The sequence below is a fragment of the Scleropages formosus genome, chromosome 4, assembly GCF_900964775.1.
Source record: "Scleropages formosus chromosome 4, fSclFor1.1, whole genome shotgun sequence".
Lineage (NCBI taxonomy): Eukaryota > Metazoa > Chordata > Actinopteri > Osteoglossiformes > Osteoglossidae > Scleropages > Scleropages formosus.
The window spans coordinates 38429002-38451527 of record NC_041809.1 but is presented as its reverse complement, the minus strand read 5'-3'; the positions used below and the strand labels follow the sequence as shown (position 1 = coordinate 38451527).

The following is a 22526-nucleotide window of genomic DNA, read 5'->3' as shown; positions in this document are numbered from 1 at the left end:
GGTGATATTCATCTTTGTGTATGCATTTAATTTGTGCAGAACCGCCAGTATTCTGGGTGAGAGCAAGGCTGTCGTGTGGGGAGGGAGGTGTGTACAGGGTTAGGTGTCATCAGCCCAATAGTGACAAACTATTTGAGGCAGTAGCTGGGCAGACAGCGGTGCTGTGAAGATGAAGAGTGAAAGGCAGAGGGCCAAGAACAGTGCCCTGTGGTACCCCAGAGGAGAGGCTGTGTGTTGCAGACAGGAAGACAGTCCTGGAAGGTCCCAGTTTAGCTCGGCAAGGAGAATCTTGAGGCTCGTAGAGTTCAGAGCTGCACAAAGGTCGAGGAGGATAAGGATGGAAAGCTGAAGAGGCTGCCTGGACTGTCACAAGTGTTTCAGTAACACCTCAAAGTGTTTCTGTTTTCTTGATGGATTAGAGCATTATTTGCTGGGCTTTTAGTTGCCTTCCCCCATCTCTTGCCATCAATGCATTCACGTTTTGAGTTCAGATTCCTCGTTTTGTCGAAAGGATCTGTTCAAAACATAAGGAATTATCTGTCTTAGAGCTCTTCTTCGGATGAAGAGATTTGATTTAAGGTGGGAAATTGTGTTGCTGGGCTTGAGGAACCTAAACTGAACGGTTTCCTGGAAACAGGACAGGTCTGCAGCCTGGGATGGGACAGGAGGAGCAGCTCCAGGAAGGCTCAGTCTGTGGAGCAAATGTAGACCTGAATATGAGGTCTTCAGCTGGTGGTGAATGGAAATGTCCTCAAGGACTTCAACTCTGAGCACTACAGAGAAAATGGGATTCCGGAGAACCTGGGTCAGCCCCACATCTTAAGGGCGAAGCCATAGATCATAATGCCGCTGGAGCTCCTGGTCACCATCCCTGTGGTATAAAGTAGATTGTCCTGTTGGGCTTACTTGTGGACGGTGCACCGCATTATCACACATGTACCAAGCACAGTTTTTCACAGGTTATGCAGAAAGCTTAATGTCTATTTTTTTTCTTTTATCAGAATGCTAGAATGCAATTGTTGTTCACTGAGTGGATGGTTTTATCCATTGCAACTCACTATGTTACCCTTTTACTTCCAATTACTTTACCCCTCGATAGAGCTTTCTGTGCACCTGAGTAACCTGTCAGTGACTTTTAGAGTTTTTCCTCTAGTGGACTTTCCAGAGCTTTTCCCAGCTCTGATTGTTGTTCTTCAACTCTCTTTTCTCTCACTTGTTCACTTTTTTTTTGTCCTTTTCACTGCAGCTGTGTCCAAGTCCGACTTCCCTTCGCAATATTACCGTAAGGGGTCGAGTCCCCTCGTGTTCATTGGCCGAAACGTGCTGATGCGCTCTGAGATCAGCTCAACGTTCGCTGGGGACGCTTGTTTCTCCAGGAGAAGTTCTGGGAGGCGACGCTGGAGGAGCTGAGCCCCCACCTGAGTGAGCGGCATCCCGCCATCGCCGCGGGCGACAGCCGTGCGCGCGCGCTCTGCATGCCGAGGCAAATGGGGAGCAAGTTGTCAGCGGGGGCAAGAACAACATTCCTGATTTCTATCTTGTGCTTCCGGCCGTTCTCTGTGGCAGTGGGGTTTAGGCCCCTCGGTGGCCCTCCCCCACCTCTTTTCTTTCGTGCTTGCATTGTGTTCTCAGGGCTACGCTGCAGGAATTCGAGACCTGCTTGGCAGAACTTGTCGAGAACGCAGGCCTCGCTGCAGGTGTCACGCTCCGGAACATTCCTCTGCTGCGGGAGCCCCGTCATAGAGCTCCTTGCTGCGCAACCTCCGTGTCCCTGTAGCGCTGAGAGCGGCTCTCCTACAGGAGACTGACTCTCCTTCTTCCCTCGTTCCCTCCGCCAGCCAAGAGGGTGCTGGAGGTGCCGTTTTCCCACTCTTGGTAACACCATGAAATTCCACAATTACAGACCGCAAGTCAGTGATGTGTTTCTACGTGTCTGATTGTCTTGTTGGTGCTCTGAAGGGAGTAATATTGTTTCCAGGAACACGAAACGGTGTGCAGCAACATGAAGTGTCGCTCCATTCCGCGGCGCATGGCAATACATTGAATTCAGTGCGTCGTAGAATACGTCCAGCGTCACTTTGTGAAAGTATGAAAATGCCGAGACGTATTCCGTCACTGTCCCCACAGATAGTTGCGCTGCCTTCGAAGCACTGTGCAGCTGAGAAGATCCGAGTGTTGTGTTAACGTGGAGAAACTCGGTGCAGATAACGTGCACATCAGAGAGAGAGAGAGAGGGAGAGAGGCACAGCTGTGTTGTACTGGACCTCTTCTTAGCTCCAGGTGCTTGTAGCCGACATCCTCTTCTCCCCCTCCATTCTCCTTCCTTTCTTCACTTGCTCAGCCCTCGGCACTGTGTGGAAACGGACTCGAGAAGTCATGAGGACTTCGGGCGATTGAGGGGAGCGGTGGCTGGTCTGTGGGCACCGACGTGGTCGTAGTGCCGTTCTCGGGATCCTTGAGCGCAGTTTCTCTAGGCCGTGTCCTGTTTCCTACTCCTTCAGGGCTCGCTTGCGGCCCCCCTGCCTTCGGCCATATGGGGCGTTGGATTCAGTTACGTTCTTTCTTCATCACCCCCCTTCCTTCCGCCCAAGAAGTCGTCGTGGGCGTTCGGAGCCCCTCGGTCCACATCAAAGCGCCTGCTTGATTTAGAGCAGTCAGCACAGGACCTCTTAACCGCCTCCTTATCCTTATCCTGCCCCTCTGTGCTTCCGGCTGCATCTCCATTGGCGCCTCCTGTAGACGGCTGCTCTGACATTGGCAGGGAGCCCTGGGGAATTGCCCCTCACGAGGACAGTGTGTAAAAGCACCGTCCTTTGAAGCAAAAAAAAAAAACACTGTTTTATCCCAGCGTTGACTCAACTAGGTTTTCCTTTCGCTCAAGTACCAGTTGCGCACCGATTCAGGGGCATGTGATGTTTTTTTTAACGCGCCTGTTTGCCGCACTGACTCCGGTACCACCTGCGCTCTCTCCAGACGGTGCTCACGCTTGTTCGGGGTACGATAACAAACATGTCCTTAATATATGGCTTTGATTTTTTTTTTTTTTTTTTACAGCTGGTTTTCTACCAAAACATCTCAGGTTTATTTGTGGGAAAAGGTAAATAAGGGGTCAGTGATGAATGTGGAAAAATTCATACTGACAAATGGGCTCATGGTCATATTGAAGGTGCCGGGGCGGAGGGGAGTATCGCCGACGCCTTTCACGTGCTCACATTTCATCTCCCTCCGCGTGTCGGATGTGACTCCTCTTGTGCCTCTTGCTGCCTCCACTCATGTTCTGCTCCATTTTCCCCTTGTTTTGTGTGCATTTCGTACCTCTGGAAACGCATTGCACCCTGTGTGTGTTACGCCCTCTCTGAGGGGAGAAGCATTTGTCCTGCTTGAGATGCTTCCTGGGTGGTTCACGTCTCCGGAAACGGGGACGAAACGCCGGCCGCTTGTTTCCGTGAGGACGGGCCGGTCGGTGCGCGGTTAATTTTTCCGGGGGGACAGATGGGCGTCGGCCCCCGACGGCACAGCGCGCGCCTGTTTGTGTGACCCAGTTATGGGTGTTCGTGGGGCCGTCCCTCACTAACTGCCCGTTCTGAGCTCTGCACAAGGGACGCAAGCCCGGGGGTGCAGGGGGTGGTCATCTGGCCTTTGTCTTCATCTCCCCGTTGGACACACCTCTTGACATCTGTGAATAGACCAGTCTTTTCTCTTCTCTTATGGAGCAGTCTGAGAATTTGTCTGTCTTCCAAGTGTCTTTTATTTCCACGTCAGGCTCCGTGCTGGTGTTTCCCCTTATGATTGCATCGCTTTGTTCCCATCGCATCCTCACCTCGTCTTTCACTCGATTGAAAAGGCGAATCTAGGCTAATTCTGATTTTCAGAGTCCCAACTGACAGCTGTTCATTGATACTAATGATCTTGCACAGTTTTATTCCAATGTACCGCAGTTGTGTGTTACTCGAGCTCCTTTAAACTACTGCTTCTCCTTAAATGAGTTCAATATATCGATTTTATGCCAGATGTGTTTCCTTCTGCAAGCGTAAGACAACGAGGCCTTTTCAGTTCATCACATTTCTTTCTGCTGCTGTGACCTGGAGGAAAAGGAGTCTTCCTTTCGCTGCTGGAATGCGTGAGGACAGGCTTGTTCTCGGTACTCGGCCCTCTGCCCTCCGCCCTGCACGTTCCAAGGCCCCCTGGGCACCTGCCTACCTCAGCTGTGTCGGGGACCTTTCTTCCTCTGTGCGCGGCACCAGGACGGGCTGCGGACGCGGCAGGACGGAGAGCCGTGGGTCCGGGATGTCAGAAATAGGCCCCGTGTTCATTGGAGGCTGAACAGCTGTGTTTTTCTGGGATGTGACCAGTGCGGCACAAACATGGACACGTCCTTCCTTCACGTCCCCGGGGTCACGGAGCCTTGGTAAGGAGGGTTGCCGCCGCTCCTTATAGCTGGAGGACATTCCCTGGGGACTGGGGCAGGAGGGACCCGAAATGAGATGCGATTCCTTGCACCGGTGTTCCCGGGGTGACGGCCGAGTGCCACCGGTACGTTTGCTCAGCGTCTCTTGTGTTGTGGAGCGCGGTGAGCAAGTGAGACCGTCTGGTGTACGGCCGGGACTCGGAGAAGTGACTGGAAAGGATGCAAAGACGGTTTCTGTAGGTTGCTTTACGGAAGTTTGGCTCGAGCGCCTGGAAACGCTTCTGCCTCCCAATTCGTGGGCTGTGGGTTCGAATCCAACGTTTGCATGTCCTCCGAGTATTTGTGCGAGTCTCGTCCAGCTGCTCCCGTTTCCTCCCACAGACCAAAGATGTGTTTTAGATGAAGCGGTGGCTCCAAATGTCCCCTCGTGTATGAGTGTGTGACTGAATGAGTGTGTGAGATTTGCTACAGCCGTAGGTGGGATCAAAGGAGTCTCTCTTCAGGCAGTCCTTGCCTAGGAAAAAAGGAGCAGTTGACATGTAGTTTGGGTCAGAGATTGTTCTGGAAAAGGTCGTTTTGTGCTACAAAGTGTATACGAGGCACAGAAGACACTGCTGAGCCAGTCCTTGGCACACACTTTTTCTTTTAGCTGATGCTTTTCTCCAAAAGGAGACTTACAATTATTCACCTGTTTATAGAGCTGGGAAGTTCCACTGGAGCAGTTTAGGGTAAGTATCTTGTTCAAGGGAACTACAGCTGGAGGCGGGACTCAAACCTGTGACCTTCGGGTGGAAAGGCAGCAGTTCTAATCTGAGTGAGAGAAATCGGTCCACTGGATGTGTTCGTGGGGGACACGTCGCTGTTCTCTCAACAACGGAAATGGTCCCGGCGTCTTTGGCCGGGTCGCCCTCCTCAGCGGCACTTGTGCCGCCAGCCTGCTCTCTGCTCGTCCACCTTCTCACCTTCGTGGCACCTTCGGACAGGCCCGCGTTCGTCTCCGCGCGCTTCGGTGGACCTCGCGATGACCTAGAAGTGCCGTGGCGACGGTCAAGATGAGCAGCGGCAGCAGCTGCTTTAGATCAGTAAAACTTCCTTTTCTTCTCAAACTGTCTGAGACAATCGCTTTATTTCTCAGTGAAGCTCGTTTGTCTTCCTTTCAGGACTTTCTTGAGTAAACATCACACCGATGTGTTCTTAACTTGGAAATGTTCAGTTTTATTAAAGCCCTCATAGGCTGTTTTGCAATCTGTGTTTTATACTTTTCTATAAGAGCTTCCGTAAGTCTAACTGTACTGCGTAATGTACGGAATGAGGAAACTGTACCATAGTATGTAGGGTTTTTGTGCTGCTGCAGTGACATGCAGGTCTGTTTGCGCCGTACGAGGGGAAGAAGACGCACGTCTTTGGTTTGATAGTGTTTTTATCTCCACCTTCAAGGGCTCCAGCGGCGCGGCTGTTTGCCGCATGACGATGTGATCGTAGAGTCTGCCGCTCAATCCCTGCGCTCCGGAGTGTCCGTTACCTGGATTCTGGGCTCGTGCGTGCGTGCGAGTCCCTCCAGCGTGTCTTCGCTGACTGCTGGATGAAGGAGGACGTTCGGCCTAAATCGCCTTCCTTCTTTCCCATCCTGTCTTGCAGTGCGAGAACACACAGCGACATCGATACTGACTTGACACATTTTCATTTTGACAGCTTTATTGCTACTCTTTTACCTTCCGGTCGATGCAGTGGATGGAAAGGTCAGGATTCTTGGAGTTTTAGGTGCCTGCAAGATCATCATCATCATCATCATCTTCTGAGAAAATGTTTATTTTGCGGTACAATAAAGTAAATGGAAGAAATTGTCAGTGAGTGGCTGCTGCACGGTTAAGCAATTTCTGTATCGTCAGTAATTTGTACTTTGCTGCCGTTACATGTGACGCTACATTGATACGATGTTACGCCCCCCTCATTACAGCAGGACAATGCAAGTGGACCCCAAGCACCGTCCTACCATTCCCCCCCTCGTCACGTACGTGCCGCCCTCCGTGTCACGCGCAGGGACCCTGGAAACGCTCTTTGGTCAGCAGTTACTGCTCGGGTGGGAAGTTCAGCTTTGCTCCCCCCCCCCCCCAATCTCCTGTGACCCTTCTACCTTAGCAGTGCACTGTGATATTGCTGCAGCTTTCAAGTCTGTCCCTCACACAGCCCGGACTAGTTTTGCACATATTTTGTGTGTCCAGAAAAACCACTTCTGAGAAAGTACAGGATGAGCATAGGGCTGCCCCCCCCCCCCCCCCCCCACCAGAACACAGACCCGCTGCTGTTCCTGAAGGGTTCCACCAGACGAATGTGGTATAAAGGCCCAGTGCAGTCACTTCACACAGCAGTACTGGGGGAATAAGGTGTGGGGGCTGGTAACACCACATAGTATCCATTGGAAGTGGCTTTGGAGAAGAGCGCCTGCTGAATGAATAAATGTAGAGGTACCCGGAGAAAGACGGGATGAAGGGCCGTGTCCCGGTGCCGCTCGCCGTGGCGCTGCGTCCCGCCCTCTCTACTGTAAAGAATTAATTGTACCGCGTTGTGCTGCACTTTTCCGTGTCTCCTCCGTTACCTGGCTCGCCGCGGAAGGTCACATGAGTATGGAAAGTTGGGTGACTATGAAGGGTTAAATGACCGAAGGGCTAGATGACTTTGAAGAGATGGATGATTATGAAAAGTCAGATGATTACCGCATTGTGCCCTTTCGCTGGACCTCGGCTGATGCCGTGCTGTACGTTCTTGTCAAGGCCGCCGCCTGCTCCCATGTTTATTTTAGAATATTTCAAGTAGTAGCAGCTTGCAAAATATTGGGACTCTGGTTTTGATGCTGTTATTTCACAAGATCTCACTTGTCTTGAACACCTCGTTGTGTTTAAATCACACGTTTCTTCTCTCGTTGCATGTAGTCCATCCAAGGACTCTTGCAGTAAAATATTTATTAATACGGTCAAGATTTGGCCAAAGAGATATTGCTCCTTGGCTCATGAACCAACCATCGGGTTTAAAAGAAAAAAACACTTTGATAAAGTGTGAGAACTAGAACTGTGGTCTCTCATAAATTCCTAACGTTGATGAACGGGTGTGAGAAAGTAACACATCAGGGGACCACAAGATACGGTAAGAACGCAAACATAGGACAGGGAGTCGATCCCAGGTGCGTCTCGCCGCCGCCCAGGGACGAGGGGGTGTGCGACGACTTGGACGCAGGTAGTAAAGGTTCTTCAAAGGGAGTGTTTTTTGCTAAGCCCGCCAGGGGTTCACCCTGGATGAACTTTCCAGAAGCTTCCGCGCCATCTACCCGTGCATTATCGGTAACCACCTGTCCAGTCGCAGTGTTACATGGAGAATGTCTGTCCGTATAATGCAATTAAATATAAGGAAATTGTGTATATTGTACAGTATATTTATCAGTCATGATGTAAACTAAACACATGTTTATTCTGGGCAGACAGATGAATTTATTATTGGTTTTGCGGATGTGTAACTGTATGAGAGCAGAGAAGCACCACCTCTGCCTGAAGCTTCAGTTTTTCGAGCCCATAAAGTTCTGTTCTTTATTTTTACACGAGTGTATTGGACACGGGTTCGCCAGTCGAGTGCCCAGCTCTCCACCCGGAACTTTCTTTTTGGGGCAGTCGGGGGGGGGTGGGGTTTCCTCTGTTTAGACCATTGTTGGCTCCAGGGGATCTAGTTCTGCAGCAGCTATGCTGTCGACCCACACGGCTTCCTAAATATAACGTAACCCTAAATATAACGTCTCCTGTGACCCCCTTCTGACGCTCACTGCCAACGAGGCCTTTTTAAGAAGCATCAGGAGAAGGTAGAACATGTAGAGCAGGGGTGTCAAACAGCCTGCTGGGTAGATTATTAAGTTAATGATTATTTAATTCTGTAATTATGTAAAAGCAATTTTTTTCAAGCCCCCCCCCCCCAGGGATGGCTTCTCTCCATGAAATGAAGTTTGAAAAGTTGAACTAAGTGTTTCATTGTGTATCTGCAGTTTCTTTGCTGGGAGCCCCCCCCCCGCCCCCAAATTACTCTCTGAGTAGAGTGGCTAAAAAAGGACAAACGCGGCGTCGGTGCTGAACGGTGGTGTCCTGCGCACTCTGCCACTCGCCGTCTGTTCTCGTACCGTCATGATGTAAAAAAGTGGCCCCCGGCGCACACCCCGACACCCCGGTTTGGAGTAAAACGCTTGCCTTTACTCGGAGCTCGCGGTAACTTGCTGAGCTCATCTTTCTGTCTCGACTTCTGCGTGCGAAACGTGTTCTCCGACACGATACCGCTGGAGCTCTTCGCTAACGGTTTCGTGCTCCACGACGTGACAAAGGTGACATTCGCTGCTCTCTGTGGGGGGGGTGTTTCGCTCTCAACGGGGCTTTGGGAATTATGGGCTTTGCCTCCTGGGGGTTTTCGCAGGGCCTCATGAGCGAGCGGCGCGCTGGTGCTTCTGGGTTTTCTTCCCGCAAACCCGCTACGCCATTCGTGTTCAGCGGGGGCCGCGCACCGAAACAACGCTGGCGAAAGAGGCGCTCCGGCGAATTACGGATGGAACCGTTGACGGCGACGCTCGCGAAGGCGCCTTCGCGGAGACTCGTTGGGATCCATCTGGGCATTTTTGTTCCCTCAACAATGAGTCGAGTGTCAACGTGTTCGGGGAAGACGGGCCGGGAGTGGCTATCGACTCTCGTACGGTAAATGTCACACGGAACTACTTTTTCCTGGTTTTCCGGTGGGACGTCGCACGAGACGCTTCGTTTTCAGTCAAATGCATGTTCGGGATCCTTATTCTCGTGTCGAGCTGCGAGACGGCCGGTGACGTAGCGCTTGGAGCTGCTGCCTCGGGCCTGGAAGGTTGCAGGTTTGAATCCCACCTCCGGCTGTTGTGGCCTTGAGCAAAGTACCGACCCCGAATTGCTCCGGTGAAGCTACCGGCTCTCTAACCGGGTCAATAACCTAACGCTGTAAGTCGCTTTGGACAGAAGCGTCAAGCACTCGTGTGACGAACGTTGGTTCATATGGTGGAAAGAAACAACCGAAGTGCACTTCTGCATCCAAGTGTCTCTTCCTGCTACTGTAATGGACACATTGTATTTTCTATGAGATGTTTGTTGCTTTGTAAAAAAATGTCTGATAAATGAACACATGGACATGAATAAATGTGAGTAGATGCGAGGGTGTCCTGGATTTCTTTAGAATTAAACATTGTTTAGAAATGTTTAAAGTGATTGTAATGCTCTTTTGTAGTTTGATCATTTTTGTACTGTTGTCATAAGGAGCCGTTAAATTTCATTTCATGCGAGGCTCTTGTGTTGGACCTTCCACACTGATGCTCCACCTGTCGGTCGCCATGGAGACAGACCAGTGTCCTGAACAGCCAAGCGGAAGGGACGGATACACACACGGAGACAGAGACGGAGAGAACAGCAAGTGAAAGCAAATAAACGACCCCCCCCCCCCCCCCCCCTCGCTCTCCCACACTGACTTGTAGCAGCCTAGGGCCTCTTTCCCATTATTGGGAAAGGACCTCTTCCGCAGAGAGGATACACTTTAGGGCGCCGCCGGTAGGGGCTGCAGGTACTGTAGTGGTTAAAAGCGTCAGCAGAACCCCAGAGGGCTCGGGTTCGAATGCCCTCTACCGCTGTAGTTCCCTGATCAAAGTACTTACCGTGAATTACACCACTGAAAAATTACCGTGCTGCACTCATGGGTAAATATTGTAAGAAGGTTAGTCAGCAAAGCTCACGGTTTAAGGTTCTTTGGCCAAATGCGTAAACAAATACGTGATTAAAAACTCTGAGTTCGTACGGCCGTTTTTCGCGTGGGTCACCAGCGGCCCGGGAGCCCCTCCTGTGTCCCCACCCTGCGTGTTCGGTCCTGCTCTTCAGTCCGTCTGCTGAGTCACCGAGGAGCGGCACAGGCGTGGCGCGGGTGTGCCGGCGCTTTCTCCGAGCCTCCCGGTGACTCAAATTTGAGTGCCAGAGTAGAAACGGGCCAGGTGGGGTTTTTGCGAATGACGAAGAGAGCGAGCGCTCGGTGTGGCGACCCGCTCGTGGGAAGCGTGGAAGGTGGGGAGGGACGCGAGCTCCGCGGGGGGTCCCGTTAGTGCCCGGCTGCGACTCGATAGCCCGCTTCGCTGGGTCTGGAGGGTTTACCTTTCCGTGGGTACGACACCTGGACAACACACAGTCCTTCGGGCAGACCGGTTGTCCCCTGAAGAACATGCATCGCCGGGTTGGTAGCTGTTCCCGACAGACGGCGCGAAGGTCGCTGGCTCAAGCCCCGTGCCTTGTTGCTGCTGTTGTACTTTTGATCGAGGCATTTACCATGAATTACTCTGGTAAAGTTATTAGCTGTGTAAATGAATATCTAGTCACTATGGATACAAGTTTCAGCAAAACAATGCAGTGGTAATTACAGCTCTATTAAAATATTAATTTCTCTCGCAGGCTTTTTCAATGTGAAAAAATGGGGAAAAAATTTATATCTACATATTTGTTTTGGATGAAAAAAATCAGATTTGTGACCAGATTTTGTCATTTTATCATCATACTAAACAAGGGGGGGGAGGGGTGCGGTGGGTTCAACTGGTGCCCACTGTGTGGCAAGTCTAGGGTTCGAGTCCTGCTTGGGGTGCGTTGGGATGGATTGGCGTCCCGTCCCGGGTATCCCCCTCCCCCTCGGCCCTGTGCGCCGTGCTGCCGGCTGAGGGTCCGGCTCGCCGCCACAAGAGGCTGTTGACAACGGATGGACTAAACAAAGTGGTCGTCGTGCTGACAGAAATGAATCGGAATCTTCCGGAACTTTTGCTTCCCGGAGTCCAGACTGACACACGTACTTCTTCTTTAATTCGTATATTTAAAGTGTCATAAATCCATTAGAGTAGTCCAGTGCTGACAGGGATGTTTTCTTCTATCAGCATACTATTTCTGTTGAGTTTTTCTAGGTGTGATTCAGTTGTGTCTGCGTTTCGAGCACCATCTCTTTTTCAGTGCCTACAGTTTTAATTCCCTTGCGAAACCGCGTGGCGAGGTAAAACCGCGGTACGCTTACAGGTGAGCTTTGACCGGCTCGTAACGGGCAGCTGTGCCGCCGCAGACTAAATAATTGTACAGCACATAGGACAATGGAAGACACGTTGACATTGTGTCCACTTCAATACTCCATGTGCTTCTCCATTTACATTTATTACATTTATTTGTTTAGTGATGCTTTTCTCCAAAACAACTTAGTGTTAATGTAGCGGTTATTTGATAGGGCTGGGTAACTCTGTCTGCTTTCATGACTGGTCTGAAAACTCACCTTTTCCAGATCCACTTCGTCCAAGATCTCTCCAGCTCATTTACGGCGTAAATGTTCACGCATCGTAACTCCAGAAGCATCCCAGATACAACCTTTATTCAGCCACTACTCTGGCATTGTATTTGCTTATTTGTGTGTCTTATAATATTTAATAAAAAAAAATAAAAATTGGTCTGGGTATCAGGATTTGTCTATCCTGTGTTTTATGCACCTACCTGAACAATGAAGATCAGTGCAGCAAGAGGTAGGTAACAAACCAAATCAGTGCAGCCATGTCTCTTTCTCTTAATGTAATGCGTAAATTGTACTTTTGCTGAGATGTACGTCGCTTTGGACAAAAGCGTCTGCTAAATGAATAAATGTAAATTTTACTGGAGCAATTTAGGGTAAGTATCTTACTCAAGGGTACAACAGCCGGGGGGGGGGATATCAAACCTGTGACCTTTGGGTCCAAAGGCAGTCGCTCTAACCACTGCACAACCAGCTGTGCCTTCAGTTTAAGAAAAAACATTGAAAAGATAATTGTTCGGAACGCTACGGAATTCTGTTTTCGTTTCCACGCGGCTCCGGCTGGTATTACTATATTTTATGTGGAAAACGGGAGAGTAACACAAAGACGAGCGAAGATCTCATCGCGCTCAGTGCCGCTCGCTTGCAGCGAAGGGTGCGGGTTCCAATCCCGCATCCTGCTGTGCTGGCGGCTCCAGGGTGCCGGAACTTCTCTGGGGGAAAAGCGTCCGCTCAAGTCGATTAAAATACCCTGTTGTTCCACACGGTGTCATACAACAGAGCCACGGTAAAAATTCACAGTTCCCAACTAGTTTAACGTCATCAAACGACGAACGCAAATGAAATGAGTAAAATCCGGTGCCGAGTCTTTGTCGAATTTCACGTGAATTTGCTTCAAGACATCGTTGAATGTCTGTGAAAAACAGCAAGCTGCTTACAATATCCAAGGTCCTTATTACCACGATTAATGAAAGGTTGCTGTTAATATGTGCAGTTTCTCTCATTTCTCGGACCCGTACGGAGCCATGGGGACGGATTTTGTGTGCGAGTTCTCGTTTTTTACCACTCGGAAGGATCGTTTCATGCTGCTGCTAGATGGCAGGACAAGTGAAAACGGCGCCGTTTTCCAGCTCTGAGCCTCCGTTGAATACAAAGGTGTCGGCGAGCTGCGGTACCCTGGTAGGAAGGTAGGGATTACCGCTCATGTACACCTGTAGGAACCGCACGCTTCCTCAAAGAGGAATTGTAATGGCTTGGGGGCCCCCGGTCCCTGGTGGGGGGTGGGGGGATTACTAAGGTTTGGAGCCACTACTCCGCTTTGCCCTTTCCGCTTTGGAGCAGCGCCACCTTTACCTGCCTGGCGTTCGCACTTCGCACTTCCCCGGTCAAGTGTACATTTTACACCGCTGCTGGTGGAGGAAGTAGAGACTCGCGGTTGTGTCTCCAGGATAATTGTTTGCAGCCCATGAGAAAACTTGTCTTTCACTTTCGCATGAGATTTGCTAAATTGTGCTGATTGTGCAGAGCGTTTTGCTTAAAACACCATGTTTCAGGTGGTACGGTCGTGCCTTCACGGGGTACGTGCTTTGTGGCATCGGCTAGAGGTCATCGTTCCAGTCGTCGTCGTCTTCCTTCCTTCCTTCCTTCTCTGTCTGAAGCTCAACACGGGAGCCAATTGCAATGAAAAAGTCTCTGCAGACAAAAGAGCGCTTCGCTGCCCGGGGGCGTTCGATTGTCCAGCGGGGCACTCGGAGGTCACGGTACCGCTGCGTCCAGCCATCGCGCAGACCGAGAGGTCAAAGGTCATCACGCAGTTCGGGCCTTTAGTCTCCGCTTTTCTTTTCCTCTGGCTTTGTTCTGGAATTGTCCCCCCATCCAATAATGGTCTTTTTTCTAAATTTGTCAGCTTACTTGAAGGATTATATTTAGTCTCTAAGGAGAAGACAAAGTGTGTAACAAACAGCGTTACTGTGTAGGGAGCGCTGCTTGAAAGAGCGCGAACCCCACAGGGAGGGTCATTATTCTTGTATGAAATATTAAACTCATCTCATTGCTAAATGTTGAAATAAAACTTATCGAGAAATGATTTCTTACCTGGTTTAACCTGTGCGCTTTGGCCTTTGCTTGTTTTTACACCTGCACCACTTGTGTGTTTCATTTATTCTAAAGCAACACATGGAATCGGTCATTACACACCTATCATGTATCGTGAGAAACACCGTTTCTCAGCAGTAACTCATTTGTGGTAAATGTGAGTGACACGGGGTTCACGCGCTTTGAAGCAGCGCTCCGTGTGATGGAGTCTTGCAGAGGTTCAGTTACCACATGTGCAGAAAACCAGCATGAAGGAAAAACAAGGTGCTTCGCTGTCCTCGAAGCGGAGCTGCTTGCGTGTGTCGCCACGCCGGGTGGTGGTGTTTTACCGCGTTGAGGTTCACGTCCAATCCGAGCGAGCGTGTCGCTTGCCCTTGCTAGTTACTGAAAGGCCTCGGACATCACCCCCCCCCACGATCTGAGCGTGGGCCCCAAGGGGTGTGGGGGGGTGGGCGCCATAATGGCAAAGTCACTTAATGATATTTGCGGGGATTGCCGCGGCGGCGTTTCCGTAGAGACGGCGTTTGGGACCCCCTGGAATGCTCGCCTTTCTTTATGTTCTCCTGCGAAGATGGTCTGGAACCGAGTTCCCCACCCGACGGACAAAGGGAAAAAGGAGGATGAGCAGAAAGGACACTTGACTCGTGGTGATGCGTTGGGATGCGGGGGAAACTGTGGAAAAGCCTCTCAGAGCTTCAGAAAGTACAAAGTCCTCGTGAAGCCCAGGAATAAAGTTTATTCCATTTCTCTACTTTGCATCCTACCAAAGTGTCTCGAGGGAATAAAAAACACATATTAGCATTTTACAGTCTTTTCTCGGAATTATTGTTACATGCACCGCAGTGGACGTGAGCGCTTGGTTCCTCGGGAGACGATCGATAACGGGAACGAAACGCGAGTCCAATCCTGGAGTTCAGAAAGTGACGCTGCTGCTGCATCCCGAACAAAATTCGATGCTTTCGTTCTCCGGAGAGGCGTCCGGGAGCTTTGCTCACGGATGCGGAAAGTGCCGCCGGTCACGTGTTCCTGCGCCGCCGGTCATCTTTCTGCGATCACGAGCGCAAAGGCAGCCCTTGGAATCTGAGCCATTCCGGTAGTGACTGCGGGGGGTTCTGAGGGGCCGACCGCCGCTCCCACCGGGCCGAGGCTCGGCAGCTTCTCGTTCCTCGACGCGGTCACCTTCGCCTGAATCCTTTCCACCCCACTTGCTCTCATTTCACACTTCGCTTGAGTCGCATGCAGTTTGGCGCCAAGAAAGAAAGAACTGGTGCCTTGCAGGTGTGGATGTGCCAGGAAACTGTCATTGCTTCATAGGCATCAATCTTTCACTTATCTGTGGGATCTTCTCCCCCCAGGGGTGTCGGGGGGGGGGGGTGTCTCTCATCCGGACGTGTGATTGACTCGGTTTAAAGAGCTCCGGAAAGTTGTGCAGCACTCATTGTTACGTTGGTTCAATGGACCCTCTTTTCCGCACCGAAAATTACAGTTACAGAGGAGACGCCGGGGGGATGGGGGAGGGGGGAACGGGTTCGACCGATGCTCGTCGCTTGGCGCTCCGGGCTGCCCTGCACAGAACTCGCATAACCTCTGTCTGCTCATGGTGAGAAGTGTGTTGGAGCTCTGGGTCTGTGCGCAGTTGGTATCTTCTCGTAGGGGTGGGGGTGTCGGTGTCCTCAGCTTCCCTCCGCCAGGCGACAAGAGGTGCAGCCCAACATCGGTCACTGAATCCCCTTGGTACGCATGTTCTTACCACGTGCAAATACAAGTGAACAATTAGTGACACCAGTAACAGCACTACTGAGTCACAAACTGTTACTGCTCCACAAAGTCGGTGTGAAACCTGTCACATCGTCCGCTTGAGCAACAAAACAAATAAATAAACATGAATAAACGAAACTCAGTAAATATCTGAGCTCCTGCACCAGTCGACAGTTTAACGAAAGTCTTCAGTAAAACCTTAAAATGATTCTTCCTTTAGAGCCGTTGAGTTGTTGAAGTACGTGGATGACCCCCCCCCCCGAGTGCTGTGTGTAGTCTGTACTGTGGTTCAGCACCATGAAACGTCAGTCTTTGGGGTTTTGGGCTCTTCTTTATTTGGGCTTTTCTGTTATTTTCTATTGAAATTCTCCACATTTCTTTAGCTCGTGTGTGTCGCCCAGTGAGCGTTGGCTGCGTTGCGTTTTCGTCTGCATAAATCGTTCATCGTCGTTCATCAATGTTTGTCTTCCATCAGCATACGTCATTCGTCAGCGTTTGTCATTCGTCAGCCTTTGTCGTTTGTCAGCGTACGTCATTTGTCAGCATATGTCGTTCATCAGCGTTCGACGTTCGTCAGCATTCATCAGCGTTTGTCAGCATTCGTCACTGTACGTCGTTCGTCAGCGTTCGTCATTCATCAGCGTACGTCATTCGTCAGCGTTTGTCAGCGTATGTCGTTTGTCGTCGTTCGTCAGCATTTGTCACTGTACGTCGTTCGCTGTCATTCGTCAGTGTTTCTCGTTCGTCGTTTATCAGCGTTTGTTGTTCGTCAGCGTTTGTCAGCATTCATCGTTCATCAGCGTACGTTATTCGTCAGCGTTTGTCAGCGTTCATCGTTTGTCCTCATTCATAAACGTTCGTCAGCGTTCGTTGTTTGTCAGCGTTCATCAGCATTCGTCAGCGTTTGTCGTCGTTCGTCAGCGTTCGTCGTTTGTCGTCATTCAAACGTTTGTCAGCATTTGTCACTGTATGTCGTTCGCTGTCGTTCGTCAGTGTTTGTCGTTCGTCGTTTATCAGCGTTTGTTGTTCGTCAGCGTTTGTCAGCGTACGTCGTTTATCAGCATATGTCGTTCGTTAGCGTACGTCAGCCTTTCGGCCACCTCTCAGGTCCTTACTGCTTAAGTGACCCCGGTGAAAACAAAGTAAAACTGCATTTATGCAGACGATTGCCCGACTTTATTCTGTATGCGTGGGCGCTGTCTGTAGTACGCCACCAGACGTTGGGTCGCGTGTCAGAGTGTGACGCTCACATGTTTGAACCCGCAGTGTGCGTCAAGGTTGGGGAGAGCCACAAGAGGAAAAACATGGTAAGGCGGAAATGGAAACGATTCTCTAGATGGTGTGCCGGGAGTGACGTTACGGAGGATCAAGTCGCGTAACGGTTTCCGAACGTGTCTGCGGTGAATCGGGAGACGTTCGGAAGTCGAGTCCCAGCAGCGTGCGGGCAGGCGGCCGCAGAGAGCAGGAACAGCGTGAATGGGGGGGAGGAAACCGCTTTGAAGATGAGCGAAATACATTAGTGAGCAGCGGCGTCCCGACGAGAGGAAACGTGTGCGGAGTTTCCCACGTTTGAGAGCCGTTCCGTTTCGGCGCTCAAACCTCATGCAGGTGGAACAGCGAGATCGTGGATAAGGGATGAGGCAGAGACCCCCCCACCTTGGGTTAATGAAGCACCGGGGTCTCGAACGGTGCTTCCTGCCCTCCCCCAGAGGGGTCACCTCGCCCTGCACCGCATGACCAGCCCCCCCCCCCCACGGGCCATGAAACTCTTCTCCCTGTAATGAGACTTCATTCCAGAGGCAGACTTGGAAGGCATGTGTGTCAAATGATAGCCCACTTGAGAGGTGTGGCTGGTTGCCTGTGGGGGGCATGGTGTGTGTGTGTGTGTGTGTGTGTGTGTGTGTGTGTGTGTGAGAAAGAAGAGAATCCCTCATGTGTTCTCCCCCTCTACCGGTGAGTCATTTGATCTGTGGAGCTCAGGAATTCCACCTTCCGTGTTTCTGGAATCCAGGGCTTCCCTTGTCCTCCGTCGCCGTGTCTCGCTGCTCCTCTTTTTCTGGACGCCACTCGGCGCTCAGAAAAAGACCAGTTTCCCTTGCCGGTTTTTCGGCCCAATGCTGCAAGTGTGTGTGTGTGTGTGTGTGTGTGTGTGTGTGTGTGTGTGTGTGTGTGTGTGTGTGTGTGTGTGTGTGTGTGTGTGTGTGTGTGTGCGCGCGCGCACTTTACACGTTGCGGTAGATGGGGTCCTGGTGCTCGGAGCTGCTGCCTTCAGAGTCGCAGGTTCGAATCCCACCTCCAGCTGAATGTAAACTGTAGTCCGAGGCCACGGGGCATCGAAGGCCGAGCGTACGGCGCTCGCGTTCTCTTCTACCTCGGGAGAGAGGCGGCTCTTGACGCCGGAGACGTCGTCTCTTCTTGGCTCGCGACGGCATTGCGAACACGTGCAGCAGCACAAAAGCGTACTATGGTAAACGTGGATGTTTTAGTTACCTGCGCCGTGCGGCGACTCCGAGGCTCTTGGGTCGTGACCGGCGTCTTCGCTGTCAGCTCAGTGTGGTGGGACACCAAAGAGCCGGAGGTGTGTCCGCTGCGTATGATGGGAAGAGCGCTGTAGTCGGGAGCAACGTTCGATTTGGTGTTTTCGTGCGAGTGCGAGCGCCGGGCGCGGAGCGCATCGCTCTGCTACACGTCCTTCGGAGCGTGTTGCTGCTCCGCCGGGGCAGCATTACCGCAAACGCGCACACACACGCACCTCTCTGGAAGCGTGTTCTCCCGACTTGTCTAAGTAGGTTGGCTTTTGAACCGTTAACAAACTTAGAGTACAACGGCTGTGCTGTTTCCAGTGTTTTCTACACATGGTTGAGCAAACTCTAAATCTCCATGGTGTTGGTTCTCGGCTCACTCCGTCTGCCGCACGTTACATCACGTGGAAGAACTCCGCTAACCTTTGACCCCTGAGCTTCCACGGCTCGCGTGTTCGCCCCTAATCCCCCGGGCGCCGGACGTCTTCTGCCGTCGGACCTGTTTTCGGATTAAACGTAACGTGGAGGTGGAGGCTGAGGTACCGCTTGGAGTCACGGGTGGCAGGTTCGAATCCCACCTCCCGTTGCTCCAATAAAGAAACATTTTCTACGTGGGTAAATCGTACGAAGAGCTATGAGTAAAAGTGCGCTGTTGTGCGTTTCCTTGCGATTAACATCAAGGAAGCGCGGCGCTTAGAGCTCCTGCCTTTAGACCCAAAGGCGACGGCTTTGAATCCCACCTCCGGCTCTAGTACCCTTGAACGAGGTACTTGCGCTGAGTTTCTCTAGTAAAAACGTGGGAGCTCTATGGAGGGGTGAGAAATGGAACGTAGGGAGCTTGAGGGTGTGACGAGTGTCCCGCGGAGTGCGTGCGAAGCCCCTCCTGCCGCTCCTCCGCAGCTCCGTTTCACGCGCGGCTCTAAAGACGCTGCTTTGAGCAGGAAGCCCCATCGCGCCGCGCTTTTCCCCGTGACGCCCCCGTTCGGTCGGACGTCGTCGGGACGGCGGACGCGCGGAAAGAAACGCGTCCGGCACCGAGTTCGCTTGACGCTGTCGAGTGCTCCGGAATGCGTGTCCTCTGAGTACCTGCCCCCCGCTGGCGAGGAAAACGCCTTTATTTGGGGCAAAGGGCACTGGCTGTTATTGAGACTGCTGAAAGAGGCAGCGCGCGCACGCACGCACACACACACACACACACACACACACACACACACACACACACACGGGGGTCCTGGGTGAGATCGCATGAATGGAGGGTGTTTTATGCTATCTTTTTAAGCAGGAAACGCTCGTGTAAACACACGCTCTGCTGCCTGCGCTCATACGCTTTGTGTCTCTCGTTAAACTTCTTTTGTTTTCCGTCCGAACGTCCCGTCGCGTCAAGTGTTTCTTCTTCTTCAGTCGCACACGGCTCTCGTTCGCTCTGATCTCGGTGCTGTATTTCTGCGCTCTGCCCCGTCTCAACGCGGTAAAAGGGACGGCGGTGGACCTCGGTCGAGTGCCGGCATTTCCAACGTGAGCCTTAGTGCGCTGCGCGGCCCCCCGCGGCTCTCCCACGCCTCCCCCACCGTCCCGCAGCGAGCGAGAGAGCGGAGTGCAGAGCGCAGGGCCCCACGCCGTCACCCCGATTAGTCTGCGCACCGAGATGACGGAGCGAGCGAAGCCTCGGCTGGCTGCTGGCCAAAGGCCAAAACTCCTCTTAGCCCCCCCCCCCGGCCCCATCCGGGGCTCGTGAAGAAGACGCTCCAACGGGTATTACCGCAGTAAGAGCAGCTTTCCTTTCTGATGCAAGGACCGCGGCGGAGCGTCGTCCTCATTCGCCGTTCCCCGTCCATCCGAGCTCCTCTTGAGACGTCCCTTGTGAGCGTTCTGCCTCCTCCTGCCGCGTGGAGACGACGGGGCCTTGTGCTTCGTGAGCGTTTTGAGTCTTCGGTCACGTCAGCGTTGAGGAGGGAGCGCAGAGAGTGCGGTGCAGAGAAATGATGGAAATGAACACGAGGATCGGAAACGTGATTTGTTAGTGAAAAAAAGGAAAAAAAAAAACAAAAAAAAAGGCGGTGAAGAGCCAGGAAGCGCTGTGCTGTGCAAAGTCCTTCGTGACGACGTCACACTGTGTCGGTGTAAAAACGCTCCAAGTTCTCACCGTCCCTTTTCATTAAGTACCTGTTGCTGTACGAAGGGCAAAATATCCACTCTGCGTGTGTGTGTGAAAGTGTGTGTTTTCAGTGAGATCCAAGTGTCCTTTTACGCGGTGACTCACGTGCCTCCCGCCTCTCTTGTTGTCCCCAGGGTGCGAAGAACCAGGAGCCCTGTGCAGGAGTCGACTGCAGCCGGGGGTGCGTCTGTAACCCGGAGAAGGGCGCCGCGGTAAGTCCCGCGACGTTTGCGCTCCCGCGTGGCCTCTTTTCGGGAGAACGCGTTCTGTATCGCCGCACGATTTCCCCGATACCCTCGGCGACCGACATCCCTCGTCGTTCGGTGGCGGTCGACATGCACGGTGGGCGCGGAGCGTGGCGCGGAGCGCGGCGCCCTGTTAAGCGAGGCTCTCTCACCTGCGTCCGTCCTCTCGTTACTCCTGACGCACGACGATACGGCACCAGGGTCCCTCTTTCGGTCCCGTGGCCTGGTGAAGAGCCGCGCTTGGCTGCCCGTGCTATTAATGCCCCCGTCCTCTGGGACCCGGCTTAGTAGGCGCTCCTGGGGATGGAAGAGCCCCCACCCCTCTTGGAGAAACTCCTTTGTCTGATCGCTGATGTTTGCCTCACGCTCCTTTCTTTGTGGTTTTTGGAAACAAACTTGACTTTTTTCACGCCGCCTGGCCTTTTACCAGCCTCCCTCGTACCCCCCTCCCCCCACGAGGACCGCTTGATACACTCTGCCAGGTTGCCAGGAATCTGGTGCTGCCGTGTGAAATGAGGGCTGTCATCCCCCGACGTGCTCTCGCAGCTCCCTCAGGTGTGTCCGTCCACTGAGGGAGAGAGTGATTGGGGGTGGGGGTGGGGGTGGGGGTGGGGGTGAGGAGCACCGGCAGTCTTTCTCAGTCAGGTTGGGACTCGTGCGCATCGAGAGCTCCCGGGGCGGCCTGACGGGACCCGTCCGACTCGGGGGGTGGGGGAGGGGAGCTCTGTAAAATACACGCGACACGCCTTCTGTGGAAATGAATGCAAAACGTCGAGCGAAACGCAAGGCTGGTGGAAAAGTGCTCTTCGTAGACCTCCGTGGCCAACGGAGTCCGACCGCAGGCCTCGGACCGAACGCATTTTTTCTCCTGCAGAGGTGAAGCGGAGGCTGTACGCCGATTTACTGCGGTACTTTTCACATTTACATTTGCTCCGTTTCTGACGCTTTGGCCCACGGCGACTCGCAGTCTCAGGTTTGTATACTAAGATGCTTAGAATTATTTGCCTAGTAATGCAGCTGAGGGCAATATTTTACTGGAGGAATGCAGGGTAAGGACTTTGCTTAAGGCTATTAGAGGAGCAGGGGGATTTGAACCTGCACCCTTTAGCAGCGCCTGCTTTTCAAGGAGAACAAACCGCCTTCTAGCGGGACGCTTTGTTCTAGCGAACGCGCATCTCGCTTCTCATTCGTGGCCCATTTCCACGTGCGCTGACCTCCCGCAGCACCGGCCCTCATTTCACACCGCGCCTCTTCAACGGCTTCGGAACGAGAGAACCGTTTTCGTACGGTGGGCTTCTTAATCTCTCGCGCGATGCAGGGCTGCCGAGGCCTGGAGCCCCGCAAAAGAAATAGACGCATGAAACATACGTATACAGGACATATACATATATATTATATATATATGTATGTATGTATGTATAACACTGCGATAATGAATACACCTTCCTTATTTGTCTGGCCTGGAGCTGATACTTTTTTCCGGAAAAAGGAAATCCAACCGCCTCGAAACAGGAATTTGCCCGAGGCCAGCGGAGCGACTTCACGGAAAGAATTAATGTCATTCTCCGCCTCTTTCCTTGCCGCCTTTGCATCCGTGTGTTTTGCGCCGCTCTTTTCCAGCGCGCGGGCGACACATCCGAACCTTGTTCCGCCTTCTTCGTCACCCTGCCGAGAGGAGCGGTCGCGTCGACGTTATTCGCCCGCTTGAAGCGACCCGTTTGTGAGCCCTTTCCTCTAATCCTTCGGGTTTCTTGAGTTTCCAACGGCACGGATATCGCGCGGCTGCCTCCGGGCACAACGCGGGGCTGCTCGGGACACGTGCGGCCGCTCGTGAAATTACAGGCCGGGGGGGGGGCTCTTCACCTCGCCCTGTCTGCAGACGCGCGGCGGCTGTCCTGTTGCGTGCGGATAAGAGCCGCAACAGGGTGGAATGAGGTGTGTTTGGGTCCCTGTGCCTCTGGAGCAGCCGCTAAAACAGCAATTAGGACGGGCGATAAGTACAGTGAAAC

The 22526-nt window shown here is 52.4% G+C and overlaps 1 protein-coding gene across 3 annotated transcripts in view; it reads left to right on the top strand.

The window, feature by feature from the left end:
- Nucleotides 1-22526, top strand: part of LOC108934128 (collagen alpha-6(IV) chain-like) — a 58418-nt gene that overhangs the window by 2475 nt on the left and 33417 nt on the right. For all 3 annotated transcript variants that reach the window (XM_029250990.1, XM_029250989.1, XM_029250988.1), the window contains exon 3: nt 20407-20484. In XM_029250990.1, the coding sequence (XP_029106823.1) occupies nt 20407-20484 (78 nt within the window). The remainder of the gene's footprint in view (nt 1-20406; nt 20485-22526) is intronic.